Here is a 24,097-nt window from a genome sequence, read left to right as displayed (position 1 = left end):
TGCCAGATTGCTTTGAACTGTGCCGTTACTGTAATAAACAACCATATTATTCCAGTACCACTCTATTTTACAATATCGATATCAAAATATGGCATCAGTACATACAAAGGCATATGCTAACTGGATTTTAGCAACTTTCAATACCCAACACCCTTTGCAGTTAAGGGAAATGATTATGTTTTGCACTTACATGGCACCTTTCACAAAGGATATCAAAGCACTTTCCAAACAGTAATTAAGCCTCACAACACCCCTAGGAGGTAGGTAAGTATTATTATACCCATTTTACAGATGCAGAAACTGAGGCATGGGGAGGTTAAGTGACTTACCCAAAGTCACACACAGCAAGTCACTGGAAGATTTAGTAATAGAATCCATATGCCCTTACCTCCTGTCCTCTCTTCTATTTTAATCATCCATTTGACAATAGCAGTCTGGAGATTCTGTTACGTGCCAAGGCATTTTTCACTGGCATTTAGCAATAGGGAAATCCTGACTCTGACAGCATCAGTGAGTTAATAAGCCCACTAAGGGTTACCATACAGTAAAAAAAACCTACACTACCGTACACTGGGAACATACATACACACACATGCACACAGCAAAACAAAACCTGCACATAGCTAAACCTACTTAAACCACCAAGATTAACGTGCTTTTCTTCATATCTGCTCATTTAAAAAAAAATTATCACGCATAGCGTGTTTGAAAGTTAACAGTAACATTTCATACTACCACAGGGTTGTGAAATGCAAATTTTAAAATATTTTAAACACATACCTTTACAAAAAATCCTATTACATAAGCAATATTTGCATAGAATTATACAAGTAAATTATACAATATTTAAGCAGCAGCAACATATGCTGAAATTTAAGACTAGATTAATCTTAGTTGTGGCACAGAGATCAATGTACAATAAGTACAGAACACAAACAATATTGTCCCACTCTATTAACAAGAGTTAACTCCAGATTATACTACTTTACATTGTTCCTTTGTATATTACATATGTGTACACCTTTTAAATATTTATAGAAATATTTAACAACATAATACAATAGGTTACAGTAACAGTGAACTGTTATCCTGATGCAGCATGTCCTTTTCCATAACTTCAAGCAGTTCTCTTCAAGCAGTTCTGGAAAGAGGAGGTTTCCCCATCTTTGGCCTCTTCTTTGCTTCAGTTGTTACCCTTTACAAAAGAGAGAAAACACAACTGTTCACTTAAAGCTTAAGAAACATAAACCAAACCAACCCAAAATGCATGTAATGATTCTTGTGGTTAAGGTACAGGACCAAGAGTTAGGAAATCAGGAATCTATTCCCATCTCTGTCACAGATGTCATGTTTTAAATGTCCACTAATTTTGAGTGCCTCCATTTCTGCGTACCTGACTTCAATTAAAGTCAATGGAAGCTGCAGGAGAATGAGGTCTTAGGCATCTCAAATTGGACACCAACTGAGGTACCCAAATTAGTGTCCACTTTTGGAAAATTTGAACCTGGCCTTCTCTTTGCCTCAGAATCCACTTCCTTGGGATTCCACTACTTGCCATCTTCCCAGGAGAGCTGTGAGGATATATTCGTACAGAACTATAAAAATACTTTGAAATCTTTGGATAGAAGCTTTAGAAGTGCAAAGTATTTTAATTAGAACTGGTCAAATATTCCCTTTGGAAATTTTTGATGGAAAATACCTTTTCATCCAAAATGAAAATTTTCATTTTGCTCAACGTTTTTTGTGTGGTGATGAAACACTTTGAAACTTTTCAAAAAATTTCATTTTGTTTCTGTGGACAAAACACACATATTTTTTCACACCTTTTTTCAGATGGGAAAAAAGTAACAGTGAGAAAGTGACCTCCAAAACTATTTTGGGTGTGTGTGTGTGTGGACCCTCCCCCCCAAAATTATAGAAAATTTTGAATGACATGAAACATTTTCATTTCTTTCAAAAATGTTTTCTGAAACACACACCTCTCATTTTTACATCTTTATTTTATCACCTCAAAGCCATTGGGGATGGAGGAGGGGGAAGAGTTTACCTTCATTTTCATTTTATGGGTCAAATCCTCAAGGGTCAGGAATTATCTCTGACAAACCTAAGGAGCATTCACAGAGCAACTCAGTGATGGTTACCAAAGCCCAAAGCCTGTAATAGTGGCAGCTCCACTCCACCCATACAGGGCGACTTGTTCAGTTCCTGTTCAGCAACCCACTGGACATGCCCACATACACAGAACTCCACTTCATGAGAGCTTGGACCGAGCCCACTTAAAGCAACACTGTGCAGGAATGTGGGTAATCTCCGTACAAATACTTCCTTCAGCCTGCCTTGCACTGTGCAGCAGAACTATAGAAGTTCTGATGCACCAGAGGATTTGGCTAAGTAGTTTATATTCTTTTTACTACATTATATTCAAGGGTCACTTTCTTTTGAAAGTAAGTAACTGGTGGTTTTACTCCTTCCCAACAAATGTTGTTATGTGTGAGATTTTAGGAGGCAGCCTGTTTGAATGATCTGAGCATACCTGGGTACCAGGAAATCCAGGTCTGACTCCTGTTCCATGGCCTTGGACAAGTTGAACAATGGGTATTCTATGCTGCAACTGGGAGGTGAACTGCAGTGCGTGTTGGCATAAGCAAGCTAGTTCTGAGCTAACCAGCTCATAAGAAATAGCAGGGTAGCTGCAGTGGCATAGGCTAGCCCCCATGAGTACCTGAGCAACATCCTGGGCGGGACTGTACTTGGATGGCTAGCTCATGGTGCTGCCAGTGCCACTGTGGCTACAATGCTATTTTTAGCAAGCTAATTGGATCAAAGCTGCTCAGGTATGCCTGCAGGTACTGCAATTACACTTCCTGAGTGCACCATGGATACATCCAATTTTTCTGCTTCAATTTCCCCACCTGAAAAATTGGGATAGTACTATTTACTTTAATACTTGCACAGAACTCTGAAGAGGTCAAGGGCTAAGTATTGTTGGTTCACCCAAGCTTATTTTCTAATGCAAAATGCACCGATATTTATGGGTGGGAAATGCCAGTCATTGCTGCCCAGAGGGTAAAGCAGCTGGGAGGAAAGATACCTTAGAAATTCTTGTCTTTTTCCTTTCCCCCGCCCCACACCATTGTCTGGGAAGGACAAAAATGTACCTTAATCTGAGCTGTTGCCATTTGTCCTTTCTTCACATTCAACATCTTGCAGTTCTATTACTTCTACTTTAGAGTTTCTCCTCTCACAACGTACATTAAAAGGCACATGGGGGTCCTCAAATGTTCCATGGTCAGTTTCATGGTATCCTTCGTAAGATGGAAAGCCTCCTCCATGAGAGTTATGGCTGTGCACAGCAGGGTGTACAGCAACAGTAACTGAAGCGGAGGCAGTCACAGTAGTGATAGGCTGGCAGTATGCTGGCACTGAAGTACCCATGGCAGTGAATACTGGGCTTCTAATGTTATGAGAGCGAGCCCTATGGCCCGAGCGGTCCCTATTGCTAGGTCCAGAATGCCCTTCAGTAGAAATTTCAAAAGCGTCCCTGCGCGGCCTGTAAGGGGGCGGTCGTACTCCTTCCCTCAGTTCTCGTCTAGGTTGTCTGTTATGATGCCATGTCTGCTGGGAGCCGGCTTCTGGCTTAGACTGTAATTTTGGACTTGGCTGATGACATCTTGTCTCTGGCTGAACCACCTGGAAATGAAATGAGATACGCGGTTAAATCTCTGCCCTAAAGCATGTAAACAGAAGTTGCACATGCTATGGAAATATTTTCCCTGGTACAACTCTGAAGTGCACGGTCCTGGACTATCTCTAGAAGTGAAGCATTCTGGAGTCTTATTTGTGCCTTTTTCAAAGACAGTTCTCTCCCAAAATTGTTACAAGCCGTTGGGAAGTACAACTTTGCAGATAAACACAGGACTGTCATTGAAAGCATTATGTATACCTCCCACATACTGCTCAGTCTTTTGAAAGGGATAGATCGCAAGCACTACAACTTAAGTGGTTCAATAACCAAAATTGCTGGGCTTTGGCAAAGACTCTCTTCCAGCTGGGGTACATACACAGGATGTTAGTGGGACAGTTTGTATAGATTGCAGAAATCTGGTTTCTGGATCTCTGTAAAAAGCGTGAAGCACAGCGGCCACATCAGTCAATAAACCGTGACCAACTTCAAATGTGGCTCTGCTTGTACCTATTTTTAGGCCTCTGCTGAACAAAAACAGATCCGCATTGCAGCTCAGCGTGCAGCATCCTGGGGGGTAGGAGACGGAGCTTTTTAGTTTATCTTTGAAAGGAAAGTTATGCTGGCCCAGTGGCTTAGGGCTTGGGCACTGTGCTGACACACAGCAGACCCAAGGTTTGGAGAAACCGTGAGACACTCTTTCCCTGGTCTGCACCAGCCCTTATCCTCTAAAATGTATTACTGGAAGAGAAATATAGTATGAAGATAGCCCATGTGGCTCTGGGTGGAGACCCATTAATTCCAGAGTCCCTTCCCTTCTCTTTCACAGAGGTCATCTGGAGCAAAGGACCTGCCAGTCCTGCACTTCCAGCTCAAGCCAGTATACTGCAAAGCCATTTACTGATGAAAATGCGCTGTGCTTTGATACCACCATTTTATCTAAATTTCCTTCCTAAATGAAGGGGTGAAAAAGCCTGAGCACCCATCATCTGGAAGTGCTCTTAAGTTTGGGCCAGTTGCAGCCAGAAGTACAATGGAAAAAAAAAGAAGTCAGAATATAAACGTTGCTATACAAACTGAAAGAGACAAATTCTTCTAAAAAGCCAAAACGAAGTAACTTCCTCCCTTTTGTCCCCCAAACCAACATGTGGGCTACTTACAGTAGATCTGGCAAAGACAGGATTCTCAGTTGCTTCCACTATTACTTGGTGGACTGGTGCACCAGAGCTCTGAGTGGCCTCGTACTGATGGAGTTCCTCACTGATTCCTGACACTGTAGTCTGAGAACTGTACTCGGAATCAGATGAATCTGATCCATTATTTGTGTGTCCAGGTGGCAGTGCAAACCTCACAATGCTAGGGGCAGGCTCAGGAGATGGAGTAGGCAATCTGTTCCGTCCGTTAGCTGGAGAAACCTAATAATGATAATTAAGCCCCCGTATAATTACTAACATTCAACAAAAATGTTCCTCACCAAACTACATTTACTCTTGTCACCAAAACCATTTTGTTATTTATTATTTGCTGCATTCTCTGTTACGGTGCACAGAGCTGTACCAAAAAGAAAGAATCACAATCGCTGTCTGTGGATGTGAACATAATTATATATATTCCTGTCAATGTCTGGATGTGTAAGGGTGTATATTACATATATTTCTTGGTATGTCATTAAAAGGGTAATTCCATGACTGTGTATAGTGTGTATCCATTAGAAAATATGGTTCTGTGTCTGTACATAGACAGATGGATAAACACATAATAGCAAGTACTCTGTGTGTGTGCAGGGCCGGTGAAAGGATGTTTCGCACCCTAGGCGAAATTTCCACCTTGTGCCTGCCCACCCTGCCCCAGGAGCCCTGCGGCAGCTCCCTGCCCCCCCCCCACCCTGAGGTGCCCCCCCTGCAGTAGCTCCCAGCCGCCCCCTCCCTCCACCTCGGCAGGGGTGCTGTGCGACAGCTCCCCGCCCCAGCTCACCTCTGCTCCGCCTCCTCCCTAAGCATGCCGCCGCTGTTCCACTTCTCCCGCCTCCCAGGCTTGTGGCGCCAATCAGCTGTTTGGCGCTGCAAGCCTGGGAGGGAGAGAAGCAGAGCGGGGCGGTGCTCAGGGGAGGAGGCAGAGCAGAGGTGAGCTGGGGCGGGGAGTGGTTCCCCTGTGCGCTGCCCCCCCACCCCGTTATTTGCTGCAGGCGGCCCTCCCTGCGCCCCATCTCACCTCCATTCCATCGCCTCCCCGGAGCGCGCTTTTCCCGCCCCCAACCACTTGGTGCCCTAGGCTATCGCCTAGTTCGCCTACTGGTTGCACTGGCCCTGTGTGTGTGTGTGTGAGAGAGAGCGTGTTTTATATATATATATATATATATATATATATATATATATATATACACACACACTCCCCCATATCTATATCTCCACACACACTATGCACACAGCCATAAAGTTATTCTCTTTTAATAACACTAGAGAAAACTCAATGATCATGCCTTAGAGGGGTAACTGTGATATACCCAATGAGCTATCAAGTGGAAGTTTGAAGGCTATGAATGCTCTCTTGCTGGATTTGCACTGGATGGTTTAAGGCCCTGATCCTGCAAAGGGATCAACCGCATGGACCAGGATCTCACTAAAGCCAACAGGATACCACAAGAGTGTACTTGCAGATAAGGGAGGATCCTTTTGCAGACTTGTGGCCTAAGGCAGTGGTTCTCCAGCTGTGGTCTGTGGACCACCACTGGTGTGTGGAGCCCTTCCTGGTGGTCTGCTGAGTTAAATATTTTGAGAATGAAGCAACGGAGGGGCCGGAGTGTTAGGAGGAAACATAGATCTACAAAAGGAGCTCTTTCACAAAATGGCCTGTAGAATGAAGAAGTTGAGGAAATCCCTGCTCCTAGGGCATAGTTAATACATGAAATTCTGCTTAAAAATAAAGCTAATTAAATCATGCATTTGTATCTAAATCAAAGAGACAACTTCCAACCCACTGGTTATTATACAAGACACCTTCTGATTACTAATCAAGAATATCAAATTAAGAAAAGAAACCATATTTAATATATTTTTTTAAATAAAACAAAAAAAAGAGCAAGAAACTTAAATAAAAATCAGAATTACAAAGAGAATAATAGGTTTCTAGGGAAGAAAGAAAAAAAGGACACATTCATTTCTTCTGCTCATAAATGTAACTACTGACCTCAGGATATGGTCCAAAGAATGAAAGAAGAACTGGAAGCAGCACCAATCCATTTAGAACTCCCAGAATAGTTAAAATTGCCAAAACAGCAAAGAAATACCTGAAATATTGTTTAAAACAGGGAGAAAAGGGCCATGAATACCATTAGACATACAGAAGATTGCATACTACTCCCCAAAATAATGTAACTTTTAAAAAAAAATATGCTAATACAAGTCTCAGAAACGTTAAAAATATTGTACAAAATCATGACTTTTAATTAATAAATGTATTTATTTAGTACCTTTTGAATTAGAGAAGCTACATTCCACAACCCAAGTGTTAGTTGATAAAGGAAAGAAAAAAAATCAGTTTGTTAATTTACCAAAATCTTGTGGCATGTAATGTTATTTATAAATGTGTTACACAAACACAAAAATATGGAATGTGAACTGAATGGCTGAATGGACTGAAAGCACAAATACAATGAAAAGGGGCCCCCATTAGCGAAAACCCAGCAGAAGCAAACAAATGAAGTGAAGGGTGTAGAATTTAAACAATTTAGCCAAGAAGGAAAAGAAGCCCACTTCTCCCAGCAGCTAATCCACTGTGAAATGCTTCTGCATCTAACAGTGGAATCTCTAATTAAATCTCTAGTGTATCAGGTAAGGCTTTCCCTCGCCGTTCATTAATCACAACTTTCCGCCTAGAATTCTGTGAGTTCCAGTTTTACCAAATAGCTCAAATTGCAACCTTTTTAGAACACAGGAACCAGCTTTCTGCCAAGAAAATGCTGCCCATTCTGTAGTAAGCTTCAGCATTGTACTGAGTAAGAGCACTCCACAATGGCAGAGCTGCATTGCAGGCTAATCTTTTGTTGAACAATTTAGCATCTCTGAATACTCTTGTTTTGCGTCAGCCAATTCAAACATAAAGGCTGAAGTACTATGGAGGACGAGGAAAGTGCACAAGTGGTTGTCCTTTCCCACCATTGAGGGCTAAGGTCTGGGATCCTTCATGAATACCAAGGTAAACCTGTCAGTAAAAGGGAAGCCTTACTAGTTGGTATTCGGCACAGCTGGAGTTCAGACTAAACTCAAGGCTGCGTTGCAACTAATGATTTCAAGGGCTCAGTCTTGGACAAATTTTTGGATGGTCAGGGTGCAGGAGGAAAAGTAGGGGCAAGTTTCCTAATAATAGCGCCACTGCTGATAACATTGTTTAGCAGGCGACAAACTTTATTGCCTATGTTTCCACATCTGATCAAATATATTAGATTCCTGTAAAACTACAACTATCCTGCTGTTGTAAACATTTTGGAATTTTTGATCTGCATTACCAAAATCAAGGAACCAATCTCCTTCACTAATATAAACTACCAGAACTTCATGCTGGGACATGTATCAACAACAGGCATTAAAACACATTTGCATCTCATCCATCTAACACTAGAATAAACAGGCTGATTACAAGTCTGGCCACTTAGCATATACAATGTCTGTTAATTTACTTAATCTTCCTAAACACATTGATGGGCTAAACTATCCCTTTCCGGAAGTTTGGAGTCTTCTTCACTCACTGTAATAGTACTTCAGATTTGCTCATTTATTTTACATCTGTCTTAGAGAAAAACAAGGGGAACTGAAGCCAGATTGTGCTAGAAAAAAAGAAACTGATAGGCAAAGACAAAGTTAAACAACAAAAGTTTAAAATGTGAAAGGCTCCTTTTATTTGTTAAGCAAATATCAAATCCCAATTTGGAATCAAACAAGACTACATGCTGCCATTTACTATGTCATGAAAATGTGCACACTATCTGCTTATGTGTTCAATATGTAGAGTATTACAACAAAGATGCTACTGTAAATTTCATTCAATCTGCAGGAAAAACCCAATCCTGTGAAGTGCTCAGCATGTTATAGGAGCAGGCCCTAACTGAATAGTTCTGCCTCATTCCCTCACCACCAACAAAAACTGAGACACACAGAAGACTTGGTGGAAGTTGCACTTAAGGGTACATAGTGTGTAGTTATGAAGGCCATGAAGCTATGATCCATGCAATTCTTGTTAGGCAAGGAAATAACCTTCCTTTCCTTGCCGTCTCCAAATCTCTCTCTCTCTCTCTCTTACATACACGCACACACAGCTAAAACTTAATAGTTAGTCTCTCAGTCATAGCCTTGACATTTTTTTTGTTACATGACCTGATTTAGTTTACATCTATTTATCTAGCTCACTTCAGTCTGAACAGTCCAGTCATCTATCAGACCATGAATGTTTGGTCCAGCACTACCCCAGTCCTGCTTTTTTTTTTTTTGGGGCAATAGTCTGCCACAAAGAACCAGTGTTACTTCTAAGATTAGCCAGTTTGCAGAGCTCCACAGGTTGTTTGGAGTAGAATAGGATCCATTTCATTGCACTTCTCAAATTCCCTTCAACAGAAAAAATTGCTCTCCTCTCATACTTGACAAATTCACATTCTTAATTAAATCCACAAGAAACAGCCTCCCTTTAGCTGTAAACAGGTCTTCAGGCTTTGCTTTACAAATTTTAATACAAACTTCTGTGTTCACGCTTATGGTTTCCTACATCCCAAACAGGGCTTCAATTTTTTTGTCAGTTAAAACGTGCTGCAAACTTCATACAGGGATAACAGGGGAGAGGGAGGGAAAGAGAGTGTCAGTTTCAGGATGTTTATAGTTCTTCCTATTCCTTCCACACAAAATGCTGTACATATGAAAAGTCTGGGTTAAAGGTCAAATCCCGCTAACCATTGGACAATATTAGGTATTTGGAGCTAACTTATTTCAGAACTGAGCAAAGAGGCAAGAGAGGACCCCTTTTGTTTCATTTTAGGCCTGGAGTCTAATTTTTCCTGGAACTTAATCCAATGTCAGCAAAGGAAGTATTACTGCAACTAGCATGTAACAAGTTAATAAAGCAAAAGTAAAGCAGGACCATCATGTAAGCATGCACAGTAGTAAAACAGCAGATACACTGAAATGACCAAACATCGAATATCAACACGTTAAAAAAAATAAAATAAAAAAAGTCAAGAGATGCTTTACCTGACAATAAAATCAAACTCGGACCCTGCAAGCATTAACACTCCAAGCAGCGTAGATACGGCTCCATCCAATACTGGTGCAAACATGTGCTCCAATGCAAGGACAGCCCTGCGGTTCTTGTCTCCTATGGCGGTTAAAAATGCCTATAAAAAAATAAATTCCATGTCATCGTTTCTTTGTACACAGTCTTTCAAAACTCTCAGCCTGTCCCAAAGCATGCAGGTTTCCTCCCCTTGCCCCAACTAATTACTCCAATTTACAGTTTATTAAAATATCTTTGTGGCTGCCTAGAGTTCAAGACAAGGTCTGATTCTGCAGTCATTGTATACAGCTGCTACTGAAGTCATGGGAGTGGAGTGAGGATTGATTGCAGGGTCAGGGCCACAGCAATAATTTTCTGAAACAACCCCCGCCCCACCTCATAAGGATTGGTTGCTCTGTTTGCTTGTTTCCACCCACAAAGGATTTGTTTAATTTTGAAAGAACTTCTCCTGTAAAAATTATAAGACTACTCTTGCAGTTCTTACCTGGGCAAAACTCCCATTGATATCATGGGAATTCTGTGGTAGCAGGGACCACATGACTTGAACTATTATTTGTTGTGGACTTGGACGTGATCCTGCAACCTTTACTCACATGCATAGTAACACTGAGTTCAGCATCCTGTATCTTTCTGACACTTTTAAAGCAGAATTCTCCACTGATGTCAGTGGATCTCTCCATGTGGGCACAGGACCCCATGCTAGCAGATCTGTATGCACAATCAGCCCCTAACTGAATGAGATGAGCAGGATTTGACCCAAAGTATTCAGTGGATCTTCTCATATAAACAAGCACTACAGGACTATGCTCCTCTTATTCTTTTTAGTTATATTCCACCCTATGCAAATATATTTACAATTTTTACTACTTCAAAACCAAACAACTATACATCTGTTTCAGGGTTTTATCCTGCCACTCATCACTATAGTGATGTGAGCACCGATGTAATTTATAGAGAATCTATCCTCCTCCGCATGACTTCTGAGTAAGCAACTCACAGCATATAACATACTTCAGTACTCAAGATTTATAAGAATAACAGTGAACCATGGAAAACTAAGGTATCCAGGATTAGTACATTTTATATATACATGCTCAGCTATGGATAACAAATGGATTTCCATATACAGCACAGGATATGAGCTGATGTGTACTGGATAACTCACATGAGTCAGGGCTGTGGGATCAGACCCATAACATAGTAACAAAATATATGCACTGCACATGGATAGGTGTGTATTTAAAGGATACATAATACAATGAGTGCAGTGTTGATGCAGAATTTATTTGGAGGAATTTAAAAAAAAATGAGGTCACAGCTCACAATTGGCAGAGAAAAATTGAGCCACAAGTGGATTGTGAATTTGTCTTAAACAAGTACAATTAAATCCTGTATCAACACTATAAGCATTGCATATTTTGTTTATACAACACTGATGGGGTTATTTATATTCGGTTAGTTCTATGAATGCATTGGCCAGCAGTGCTGCTATAGTTTAACATCTATTAGGTGCTTTCATTGTAAAACACATTTTTGAAGGGTTTTATTTCCAATGTCAGTGTGGGGAAAAAAGAGGTTTTAAGTTTGCTGGGGACTGAAACTTTACCCACATGTGATTTTATTTAGATAAAAATGTGACATAAATTAGTTTGGTTTCTCTCTCCACTTAGAACTGACAGCCAAGCATTTTATATTTTTGTGTTCCATTTTTGTTTATTTATTTATTTATTTAAAATTTGTTTCCCTATAACATGCACCATCACTGAAACACTCACTATCCTACCACAAGCCTTAGCAGGCTGCTTTATATCAACAAGCCTAAATATGCTTCCAGCTGCCTGTCACTTTCTCCTTATATTACCCCTCATCCATAAGGCCCTCTTAAATCTACTCACTCCACCCCCCGCCACTTAAAACTGAGGGTACCTCACAGTTCACTGCCATTGTGCACCTCAGCCTGCTGCACCCCTACCATGCTTCTGAGTTTCTAATCCTCAAAATTCCCCTCTAGTCCCTGCTGCCTTCTCACTCCCCCAGCAATCATCTCAGCAGTTTGCATCTCCTCAACTCAAGGTTCTCTTCTGTAGTTGTGGACCACATCTAATCCCCACCTCCATTCTCTCCAGTCTACTTCTCTTCCCCCCTCATTCTTTGAGCCTACTGGATTCTGATGGTACTTTTGAAAAAACAAAAATATTAATGTATAGTTATAACCCTTCCTACAATAATTAAACTGGCCTGTCCAGGCTGATCCCTTTCTATTCTCTATAGTATTGTTTCACTCCATATGGATAGTGATTCTTAAATAATCTTCTCCTGAAAAATGTACGGGAATGACCCCATGCTGAGTGTATGAAGAGCCTTCTCTGTATGTAACATTGGGAGTTGTGAAAACCAACCACTGTTGAGAACGTGTTGAAGCGGGGGGAGATCATCAGACACTGGGAATTCATTTAAATCACATGTAATTTTGGATTAAGTAGCATGTAAACTTTTGAAATCCCGTATTTTCCAAATTCTAAGAAAAAAAATCTCATATGCTATTTTCAGCATTTCAATTTGCAAACAAGTTGTTTAATCAAAAGTTAGGGGTGTGTGTGTAGAAAATAAGGCTTACGATGGAAGTCTACATGCAACTCTAACAATAGAAATATCAACATTTCCATAACAAACCAAAATTTTCAAACTTCAACACCCAAAATTAGGCACTTTATTCCATATTTTGACACCTAAATAAATGGCCTGAATTTCCGTGATGCCAGCTCTCACTGGCTTAAACAGGAGGTGCAGTTGCTTAGCACTTCAGAACATCAGGCCACTAATTTATGTGCCTAAATTTAGGAACCCAATTTGAAAATGTTTCCAACTGTGTTTATACATTCTCTCTCTCGCTCTCTCTCTCTCTGTGTTTCTTCTGCACTACTCTTCAGTCAATCAATGGGAGTTCTGCTTACCTATGGACTGCAGGACTGGGACCATTACTAACAACTAATATGTTCTGAAAGAAAGGCACCTAATGGGAGATTTTCAAAGGCAAGCACCCAACTACCATTGAATATTTATGGGAATGGTGCCTAATTGCCATTTGTGCCTACGAAAATCTCCCCCAAAGTATTAAATTTGCCATAATAGGCAGCATCTAGACACAACAGGGAGTGCATAGTTATGTACTGTTATAAGGTCCTCTGCAGCACTTAGAGACAAAAGAAAGGACCAAGACAGTGGTAGTATCGGAATGCTTGTCTACATTACCAGCTGGATCGATGGGCAGCGATCGAACCAATGGGGGTTGATTTATTGCGTCCACTGGAGCGAGAGGTGCAGGCGGAGTCAACGGGGGAATGTCAGCTGTCAACTCACCACAGTGAAGACACCGCGGTGAGTAGATCTAAGTACGTCGACTTCAGCTACGTTATTCACATAGCTGAAGTTGCGTATCTTAGATCGATCCCCGCCCCTAGTGTAGACCAGACCTTAGAGTGTGAAGGTCTTAATAGACCTTAACAGTTCTGCTTAGTACACGTATTGATACGGATCATAGAAATACCTACTGCATATTAACTGGAGACCCGTAAAATCATATTTAAAAGCACTTAAAAGTGCATTGTTGAATCCAATCTTGTTTCATGCATCACTGACTTAACAGATGGTAACTATTCTTTCAAATCAATTATGGTCTATCAGGCAACAATCTAACTGGCACACTAACTCTTGTGCGGTGTTTGAGCTTGGTTGTCTTTTGAAAATCAGATCACACATTTGGATACCTAACTATGGATTTAGGAGCCTAACTTCAGGCTCCCTTTTTAAAAAATCTTGGAGAGATTTTCAAAATACTTTCAAAATGCTGCCTAATTTTACATACCAAAGCAACATGAACAGTGAATTCCACTCCTATGCCAACAGAAGCAATCAGGATGACCACAGGCACTGCACTCAGCTTTATTCCAATTAGACCCATCATGCCAAACAGCTCCACGGTCATCAGAGCCAGCACCACCACCTAAATGATTTCAAACAGCTGTTAGTAACTTCTTATGCTCTATATAAACAAAGGAAAGGACTTTCAAAACAATGTGGGACTAGCAAATGCAACCCTCACAGCACTCTTTCTCTCACCTTCCAAAGGCAAGCTATTTTTCCTTATTTCATTGAATTCAATTGCAATTACCTGAAATGAGTCAGTTTAAAATTATTCCCCCAGGATCCAGTGGGCACAGCAACCATCAATTTTCTATTGGTTACCTCTTGTCAATACTATCTAAAACATAATTTATTATTCCTCCCTATCCCCATCCATCAGAATATAACTTTTCTGCTTTTTAACCCATTTCCCCAACAATATTCTCAAAAATTAAAGGAAGAGCCCTAAAAGTAGAAAAGCATCTTTTAAACAGCTGGTTTGGGTTCTTTCTGCAGAATTCATGGAGTAAGTGAAGATGACTCAAGGGCAGGTTTAAAGTCCGGAAGAAAGTGAATGCCATAATCAGCTGATGAGTGTCAGGTTACAGAGTGTCTCTTAGCTTTGAAGAAACTTGGGGGGAATTGGCCTGGACAAAGCAAACAGTTAAATCTAAGGGAAAGCTTTTATTTTCTTTCATCTATCTTGTAAAAAAAATGGAGAGAGGTGGGGGGAAATCTGTGGAGTAGACGTAAAAGTTTCTGGAGCCAAAAATACACATTTTTAAAAGAGATGGCGGACTCTTTAAAATAAACCCCCTTTTCGAAGAAAAAATGTAAGTGCTACAATAAATGATTTTATAAGCTAATGAATCACGAATGATAACATAAATTGTTTGATTGAGTGCTATGAAAAATATTCTAGACTAAACATTTACCTTTTAACATACCTGTTGCACAAATGTACAGTACAAAAACTAGTGACTGCTCTGTGCTTTTCTACTTCTGGCATTTTATAAGCTATACAATAGTTTATGGAATTTAAACACAGGAACATCATCATTCAATTTAACATGAATGTTTATTGCAAGGAATTCATGAAGGAGTATTCTGTATCATTTATAATTTTACTGCTCTTTCTCCTTAAAGACATACACTCCTTTCTCAGTGTGTATTGCACAACTGTTCACCTAGCCATACACCCTTCTTATCCTTCTAAGATTCACATCCAGAAGTTAGTACAGCAATTTAGTGTTTATGGGCAAGATGTAGAAATAAGAAACCGCCATGAAAAATAATTTTGTTTGATTTAAAAACAAACAAACTTGGGGGTGTGAGGAACGTAGAATTTTTTAATAGCTACTTAAAAATTCCAATTTTCCTCCGTGCTTCATTTCTCATGTTCATGAGTATCTGAGCAGGGACAAACGTTTAGTTATGTTTATAAAAAAAACTTTAAAGCTACTAGAGTGTGGTCAAAAGATTAAGGTTATTAAGGGTTATACCTTTACCATGAACCCTACCCCCTCAAGTTGAATAAATATATCATGAATGATGCAATATACATACTCCACCAGAGGCCCAGACATAAACAAAACCTTTCTGACTGCAGCAAGAGCTAGGCTGAAAGGAATTTGCCTTTAACAAAGACCCTTATAATAAACTTACAATGATCCCAGCCGTCCAGGGGTTCAGGAGAAAGAGGGCACACACCAGAAATGTGCAAGCCAGAACCACGCTAATAGACAAGAGAAGCCAGTGACGAAGCCCAATGTACTGTTCCCAAAAAAGAAATGGGTATCCATTTGGGTAGCTGGGGACCCCAAGACTGGTGTAGTTGTTACAGATAGCTCTCACTTTTTCAATAGCTTCCACAAAGTCAGCAGTTTCACGCAATCCATTGAGGTAGAAAGGAAACTGAGCATATTCAATGGGCTCAGCTGCTGGAACTAGGAGAAAGATGATAATTTTTAAATACGGATTGTAAAGGAAGAAAAAACAATATGCAGAGAAATAAATATGATTAAAGCACTTTGTTTTCTATGGAAAAGTGTTAAATATGAGTCACAAATTAATTACTTTGTTGAAACTCCAGAACTTCTGTGGCAACTTTAAAACAGGTGACTATATTTCACACCTTGCAGTGTAATTCAATGATTACACTGTACATCATACTCAAGACCAGCTTGATGATATTATTTAATGTAAATGGGTATCTAATATTATATTAGAATTACTGTGGCACATATCACTTTATTGTCTGTCCACAGTACACTGTATGTAATATAAAATAAATAAAAGAGCAACCTTCTCAAATACTTCTCCCTATATTTTGTTTGAAAGAAGATGAGTTTCAAATAAAACTGTGTTACTCCAGTTTTATGCTGGTGTAACTCCTGTGAAGTCAACATATATTTATCTAAAATCAGTGGAATTAAACTGCTTCTAAACTAGATTTATGCAGTGGTGAATCAGGCCCTTTTATTTTGTAATACTTCAGCTGTTTATTTTAAAAGCCACTATCCATTAAAAAAAAAAAAAAAGTAAAAAACCCCTAACAGTAGGGGCTTATTGAGGAAATACATAACATTTTATCCTTTAATGATCTGACAAACTTAAATTTTCCATGCTTCTTTTTGAATGTAATGCTAAGTCTACTGTAATACCAAAAGAAAAAAAGAGCCTTCCACAACAAGCATTTAGTTACTGCCGCTGTGTGTTCCAGACCCTGCAGGGTCATTCAGTTGACTTGCTAAACATGATTTGCCCTATTATAATCTCAACTATAAATTTTCATTAAGACAAGACTTGGCTGACTGCCACAAAGCTCTAGGGTTTGGATACAGTGAAGCACAACTTGCTTGTTATCCAATCACATTTCCAAGAGAATCAATCCTCTCCTTCCCCTTCCACCCCTCAGTTACCAACTAGCAATCCACCCAATAAATCCAGTGTAAAAGCTAAGAAAATCAATTTGGGATTACCATTCATAATGTAAAAAGGTGAATGGGGGCAGGTGGAAAGGAAGGATGACACTCTCTTACACTGACTTCTCCCCTACCCAAACAGCTCTAGCGCAATACAGGTATGGGTGGTTTAGATGAATGACCTAACTTGCAAAAAATTTCTTCCACACTAGGGTGACAAATTTAGGATAAACATGATATCATTTTCAATGATGAAACTCTGGAATGGCAAAGGCAGAATGTTATGCACTCTGAAGGTTTCCCTTGCATACAAAATTAACAAGCAGTGTTAAGAAGAAATGTCTAATGCAAGTTTTAGAGCTTAGATATAAACTATTATACAACTAATTATTCAACATGACAAAGTCCTGCAGTGGTACCACATTATACTATATTACACAACTGCATCTGTCTCCCGAGATTTTAAAGTAACACAATATATTGTTCCGTTTATGCTTCTGAGACCTGTACAGTGTCAAGTAACTAGAGAGTTACTGGGCCTTTAAGGAAGGGGTGAGGCACTTATATAAACTATAAGACATTAAGATTAAATGTTACTTACTTCTCAGCCTTGTTTCTGGCATATAGTCTGCTTTGTCATGGACCCATTCTGGACGGTGAGGCCGGATGTTGGCTTGAGAGGCAGCGTAGGCCACGGGGTCATTGCTAACCCAGGCTGTCAGGTAGATGTAGAAAGCATTTGGGTTAATGATTCCATCTGCATCCACCAGACGCTGTTTAGTCAACTGCAAAATGGAAAGATTAGAAGCCTTTCAGAAAGGAGTTTTGCTTTCAGAGCTTTTGCTGCAAAGCTTTAAACAAAAAAACTGGAATATGCAACACACATACAGAATCATTTTTTGTGTGTGTGACTTCACATTAAGTGACTAAACAGACTATTGTTTGAGAGTGAGCAAATATCTAAATATCTGTATTGAACTTTAGAAAAGTGTTTTGTTTTATTTTGTGAAAAGCATAAAATATTTATTATAAACATTAAACCAGCAGATGGTTCCAGAATAGACTGAACCAATTAAATCTGAATTCTAAGAGACTGTCTACAGCCAAGGGGGAAAAATGACCAAGTTGGAGAAACATATTTAAAGGAGGGGGAAAAAAAATCTGGCAAGAGTCCCTATAAACGTCTGTGTGCAGTTAACCTCTGTTGTTAACACTGAAGGAAATGCCACCCAGTAAATGGAGGAGAGCTATAAAAATAAAACAACATCTGTATAAATTTTGCTAACACTTGCCTCCTATGACCTATGTATTCAGAAAATGCCAAGCGCCAAGAAAGTAGACGAGTGCACTGTGTAGCTTGGGTCATTGTTGGCAAATGTTTTTGTGGGGTAAACAGCAGTGGTGTACTTCCAGGGTTTTGTAGCCAAACGCTATCCAGCCAGAGGATGTCTTGGATGAAAAACATTATGATTTTTTTGTTTTGTTTAGTTTATTTTAAATTCTGGACTGACTCCAATTTCAGGTCTTTTTAATGAAATGAAAAACAACAGTGACAGCAGTTTAAAAAAAAAAAAAGCTGGATTCCAAAGATCTGGATTCAATTAATCCACAGGATATGCAACAACGATATGTCTTCAAGCTGTCTTTGGAATTGCACAGTACAGCTCACAGCCCCTGTGGGTGCACGACACTTTTCTCCCTCCCAGGCACAGGAAATTATATCAGAAGCTATGGTCCAATCACATTTGTTCCGTGATGTACCTGGTACATACTACCGAACAAAACTACTTGGGCATCTCACTTAAGTTTCCTCTTCAACTCCCTTCTTTTGCTTAATTCCTAACTCAAACTCCTGTTCAACTTGACAGCATGCTGCTGTAAAGCACTGTGTTTTATACACCATAGTAACTTTGAACAATGTACTCCGTAAATCTGTCACCTTTAATGCCAACAAAAAAAGGAAGACAATAAACAGAGCTGCCGGGAAGATCATTAGAGTGACTATTTTCTGCCTGAAAACACAGAAAGTCAGCTATAGTTCTGAGAGAAGAGAACCTAGGCTACTACTGTATTTTTTTCTGAACTGCCCTTTAAAAGTATAATTTTAATATAAACAATCAAAAACACCAGGCTTTGTCTTCCAAATGGGATCATAATAAAAATCTTCAAATACAACTGTATGCTATTATGTACTATATAAAAAGGAGCTCTCTGTTCAGGTTGCTTAATGAGCTGTAATTCCCAGCTCACATAGACGTACTCATGCTATCTCTGCTCAAGCTAGTGCACTAAAAATAGTAGTGTATCCGAGGTAGTACAGACAGCAGCTTGGGCTAGCCGCCCAAGTATGTACCCAGGGAGTCAGAGTGGTACATACTTGGGTGACTAGCCCAGGCTCCTGTCCATGCTACCTTCTATTTTTAGCATGCTGGCTTGAGAACAGCTAGCGTGGGTATGTCTATGAGAGCAGGGAATCACACTTCCCAGCTCAAATGTCGATGTGCCCTTAACTCATGATAGTGCAGGAGTAGTATAGTTGGGGTTGCCAATTTTGGTTGGATGTATTCTTGGAGGTTTTATCACATGACATAATCTTTAATTAAAGATTACTCTTTAATTCCTGGAGACTCAAGGACAATCCTGGAGGGCTGGCAGCCCTCACTATAGTATATGATGGCTCCAATACCCTTTCACCCACCCCTCCTAAAAAATATCTCTTAAAAATGTGCCTTTCCATTCAAATTGTTGGGAGCAAATTGAGTAGTTGGGTATCTATATTTTAAGATTTCTATTCACCAGTGAAAAAACAAAATAGACAGAGGATGACCTTATATTACTGGTTCTTCACATACTTGAGTGGAGTTGCACCTGATTTACACCAAAGTCAATGGCGTTCAAACTGATGTAAAATTGGAGAAGAATCAGGCCATGTAAAGCTCAAGTCTGCCTTCATATACAAGGATGCAACTCCTATTGTGTTCAATGGGAACTGAGCTCATGCATTTAAGAGCAGAACTGGACTCAAAAAATATTAAGTATGCACCACCTAGTATTTCATAAAGATAGACATTTGTGATGATTGCTTTTGAATATTACAGAATGCAGCCTCAATCCTGCAGCATTACTCCCATGAGTAATCCAACTGAAGCAAGCAATGCTAATCATGTGTGTGAGAACTGCAGGATCGGCTTTTTAAACTCAACAGATACCGGAAAAAACAACTAAGTAATCCCCATTTCTTCTACACCTCCCACTAGTTTGTGCATTTCCACATAAACAGGTATGGTCACAGTGACATATGGGACAGTACCTGGCTGATGTCGATGGGTTTATCGCGGTTGCCTGTTTGCACCAGAAGTTTGTAGGCCAGGACAGCATCATCAGATCCATTTTTGTAACTGTTGTATGTGATTTTCCCAGTTTCCCAGTCGCTGTCAAATGCATCTTGAAGACCTACAGTGAGTTGGAAAAGGGGTGGAAAGATTAAACATGCAGAGTAAGAAACCACTCTTTAAACAAATTACAGTTGGGAGAAACAAAAGTAATTACTCTTTTTACATATATACCTATTTTGGGTCAGCCTGTAGCCTCCCTAATGAAGCTGCAGGAGACGTAAACCCACCCCCAGCCTCATGCTCACTGCGTGGCTGTGTTAGGACTCTCCCCATATTGTGGCTGGAGTGCAGATGCACAGAGTACAAGCTAGACAGAGTCTGCTACGATCCCTCCGTGAAGGGGGTGGCAAGAAGGAGGAGCCTTGGCTTTTGGAGCTGGCCAGCAGAGCTGAGCTCATGAGAGTGGGTAAGTAACCTGCACTCAGAAAAGAGCTGTAGTAAACCACTACCCCCAGGAGTGAGTGGGGAGCTGGGAAGGCATTATGACTTCCAGTCACAATTCCTTCTCCTGGTGGCATAGCTAAACATTGTCCCATTCACAGGGCTAGGAGTTAGGTCCGAGAACTCAGTTTGTAAACCAAAAGAAGAGGATTCACAGAGGTCTTTATTAATAAACTACAGTTGTGCAATGCTAATATTTTTTAAAAATGTGTATCTCCACGCTTTGCAACCCCCTGCCCCCACACATTACTGAAATCTCACCCTACGCTGAATGGGGCCAAAACAGAAACTCCATTGACTACCATGGAGTTAAATCAGGGAGGAATTTAATCCGTTATCTAAAAAGAAACATTCCCCATACTGCTCCTGCCCTCCCTCCCCCCCCCCCCCTTCATGAGATGCTGGCCAAGCACATTAGCTCTTTCATTAACTGTCTTGTGCTACTGCAGAGCGCTAAAGCAATAGGTTCTATGATAGAACCAGAAATTCCACTGCAAGGGGGAAAATAAAACCACACTCAAACTTTCAACTTCAAACAACAACTCAGCTGCTTCTTGAGCACAGCATGAGTGAACATGGTTTTGTCAATTTGTTCCATCTGTTCAACTTGTGTAGCTAATACAAGTCGTGGGATCTGCTGCCAGCATGTGTAAAGATCACAGCCAACACCTATTCACTCTCAACTGTTATTTTCCTCTTTGCCACCCTTTCAGGGTAGGGTGGGGGAATAGCTCACAGCACAAATTTGGATCAGATTTAGAACAGGAAGCCACAGGCCAGTGCAAGGAGGCTCTTTGAGAACAGATGACAAACCGCATGTCCTGGGAAGGGAAGGAAAAGCACCGACCCACCTCACAGCTGCCTTGAGAGGCTGTAATCAAAACCATCATTACAGAACTGATAGGTTAGCTACAGCTGTAAAGAGATAAGAGTGTTGGAAGAGAAAACATGACCTAAATGACACACAGCCTTAGGGCCTGAGTGCTCATTCACCTTTACAAATGCTTACCCCTCCCTGGAAAGTTGCCTCCCTTGCAGACCTCCATAATCATACTCCCCCCTTCCCTCACTAAAGCCAACAGGTTCAGAACAAAATAATAAAGCAAACCTTCTAAACCCAGCTCAGACAGTACTCCAGCCCCTTGCCCAGAATATTTAACACCAGAGACTCTAACATCATCTAAGTGACTCCAAAGCATGCAATATGAAAGCTCTGCTTGTTGGGCACTCGGAGTGGGCAAGACATAACTTAGGAAGTGGAAAAATACAAATCTCTCCTTCCTGAACACAGGTTTTTCCATTAAAACCTTCTGTGAAATGGTTATAAGCACCAGTTGTGTTATCAGAATAATAATGTAAAAGAGCACATTGGGAGTTAAAGGAGAGCTATTCAAGAAGAACATGGGAGAGGAGGAGAGACCACCAAAGAAAAGACGACTCGTAAGTTACGATAAACATGACTTTCCTTGGTAAAGTGAGCATAAGATGCTATACTAAACAGACAATATTTGGGGCCAGAGTTTTCAGACTAATATACACTTCATACAAAGGGGACAACTAGATACACAAATAATCAGAATTAGCCAAATGCATTCAAAATTACTTAACTTGTGCTTGCAAATTCAGTATACAACTGTGCATAAATTTTACATAACTAACTTGCGTGAAAATCTAGTCTTTTTTGCCTCCTTTTATACTTAGGAAAAAAAAAAGGATCTTTGCCACAAACTCCAAATCCATTTTGAATATTTTATGACTTAGATGGCTTATTCCCTTTATGCTGTTACTGGAATAGGCATGAGTACCAGCACCAGTTTCTTATTATTGAACTGGTACATTGCTGAGATCTAGAGATGTCAGAAAGAGTATCTAAGAAATCCCCTTTAGGTGTGTATAACTTCTTAATGATTTCAAAATCGCTTCAACTTACAGACCACCAAAAATACCACGACACTTTTAAATAAATAAAAGTTTTGAATTCAAAGGAAAATGTCTTCAGTATGGGCAGGTCACACCAACATTTAAGCTACACATTACAAGTACAACCAAAAAACAAGTATGTTTTAAAAATAATTGTGATCAGCAAAATCTTTTGGAATGGAAAGATAAAGCAACATAGTGGTGCCTTTCTTTGGCAAAGCTATACAAATGAAGGAATTTTTTAAAATGGCATATGCAGGAACATAAAATTTGTCACATGAAGCAGTGACCTATGCTTGATGTTTCACACGAGGAAGGTGAACCCCCTCCCTCCAAAGTGCATCTGGCCAATTTTGCCATACTGTACATGAGATGTTGGGGATGAGGGAATGAATTCCTTCCTGACCCATGCAAATAGCAGGCACTGTGAAGCACAGGGTATGATTACCCTTTGGAAAACAAGTGTAATTATAAGTCAATCAGGGAATATAAATTACCTCATTTACATCCAGTTACTTATATACACAAAGTTCACATTTCCAGTTCTAAATGAAATTATTAAAACGTTAATTCTTTCCTTGATATTTTCAGGTAAAAGAGAAAATGCTTGCATTATTGAAAATCAAGGAGCAAGACAACATTTTAGAAGATTTTGTGGAAGACGGAAGCCATATAACTCCACTGAAAATAAATCAGTGGGAGTCTTGTATGGCTAGCGCCAAGAATAATACTTTGATAAAAAATGCTGCTGTTCACATACTATTGTTACCTACCACATCCACCATGCAAAAATTTAAGTGCCTGAGGGCCATATTCAGCCTGCAATCTGTGCATTGACTTCCTAGTCAAGTCTATGGGAATTATCGCTGTAGTTCAAGCACCTGAAATGACCTTAGTTTGCCATTAGAAAGATCATCCTATCATGTTCTCTAACATCCAATCACTTCATTCTCATACAGTTCCACCAGCTCTCCATTCATTCCAGGATCCAGTTTAAAACTGTCCCTCCTCCTTGTTTTTAAAAAGCTAAACAGACCTGTTCCAGCCAGCTTCACTGGCCTTTGCTCTCTTTTTACTTCCTTTCCATTCCACTCACTTAGTCTTGGATTTAGCTAGCACAATATAAGAATTAGGTATTATTATTATTACTATCTGCTCCTTCACATAATTGCATTACTACAAGTGTGAGAACTTTCTCTAGTATAGGTCTTTGATCCCTCTCCTTCATCAACACTCCATAATCTTAAAACATCTCCTCTCCTTTGCCTACACTCCTTAATGTTTTTCTCCTTCTATTTTAATCTACACAATATAGTTGTTTTATATTAGTTGTACAGTTCTTCCTTCTAAATGTCAAATGATAGTCACATTTATGACCCAAAAAGAACAAAAGTTCATCAGGGTTGAGGTTTTTGCCAAATCACAGGTTTGGGGAACCTGCTTATTCTACCCTAGTGTTTTTTTGTTTTGTTTTTTGGTTAAATGTGTCATGCAAGTTACATTTATTATCTCAAAAGTGTGTGAGTTACACATACATCCACCGCCTATATAGAGCT

At 39.9% G+C, this 24,097-nt stretch overlaps 1 protein-coding gene across 4 annotated transcripts in view; it reads right to left on the bottom strand.

The window, feature by feature from the left end:
• Window positions 1–857: 857 nt before the first annotated feature.
• Window positions 858–24,097, bottom strand: part of PTCH1 (patched 1) — a 75,807-nt gene continuing 52,567 nt past the window's right edge. For 2 of the 4 annotated variants that reach the window (XM_073344957.2, XM_073344959.2), the window contains 9 exons: window positions 20,096–20,238; window positions 17,387–17,570; window positions 15,527–15,807; window positions 13,824–13,961; window positions 9,916–10,058; window positions 6,869–6,968; window positions 4,843–5,097; window positions 3,159–3,690; window positions 859–1,195 (listed from right to left, as the gene is read on the bottom strand). In XM_073344957.2, coding sequence (XP_073201058.1) covers window positions 3,160–3,690; window positions 4,843–5,097; window positions 6,869–6,968; window positions 9,916–10,058; window positions 13,824–13,961; window positions 15,527–15,807; window positions 17,387–17,570; window positions 20,096–20,238 — 1,775 coding nt within the window. In that variant the 3' untranslated portion in view covers window positions 859–1,195; window position 3,159. Of the gene's footprint in view, window positions 1,196–3,158; window positions 3,691–4,842; window positions 5,098–6,868; window positions 6,969–7,151; window positions 7,169–9,915; window positions 10,059–13,823; window positions 13,962–15,526; window positions 15,808–17,386; window positions 17,571–20,095; window positions 20,239–24,097 lie in introns of those variants that run through there. The other 2 variants (XM_073344958.2, XM_073344960.2) reach the window with 2 other exon arrangements.

Source organism: Lepidochelys kempii, chromosome 5, assembly GCF_965140285.1.
Source record: "Lepidochelys kempii isolate rLepKem1 chromosome 5, rLepKem1.hap1, whole genome shotgun sequence".
Classification (NCBI taxonomy): domain Eukaryota; kingdom Metazoa; phylum Chordata; order Testudines; family Cheloniidae; genus Lepidochelys; species Lepidochelys kempii.
The sequence above is the reverse complement of the archived record's forward strand: the minus strand, read 5'-3'. Positions and strand labels throughout refer to the sequence as shown.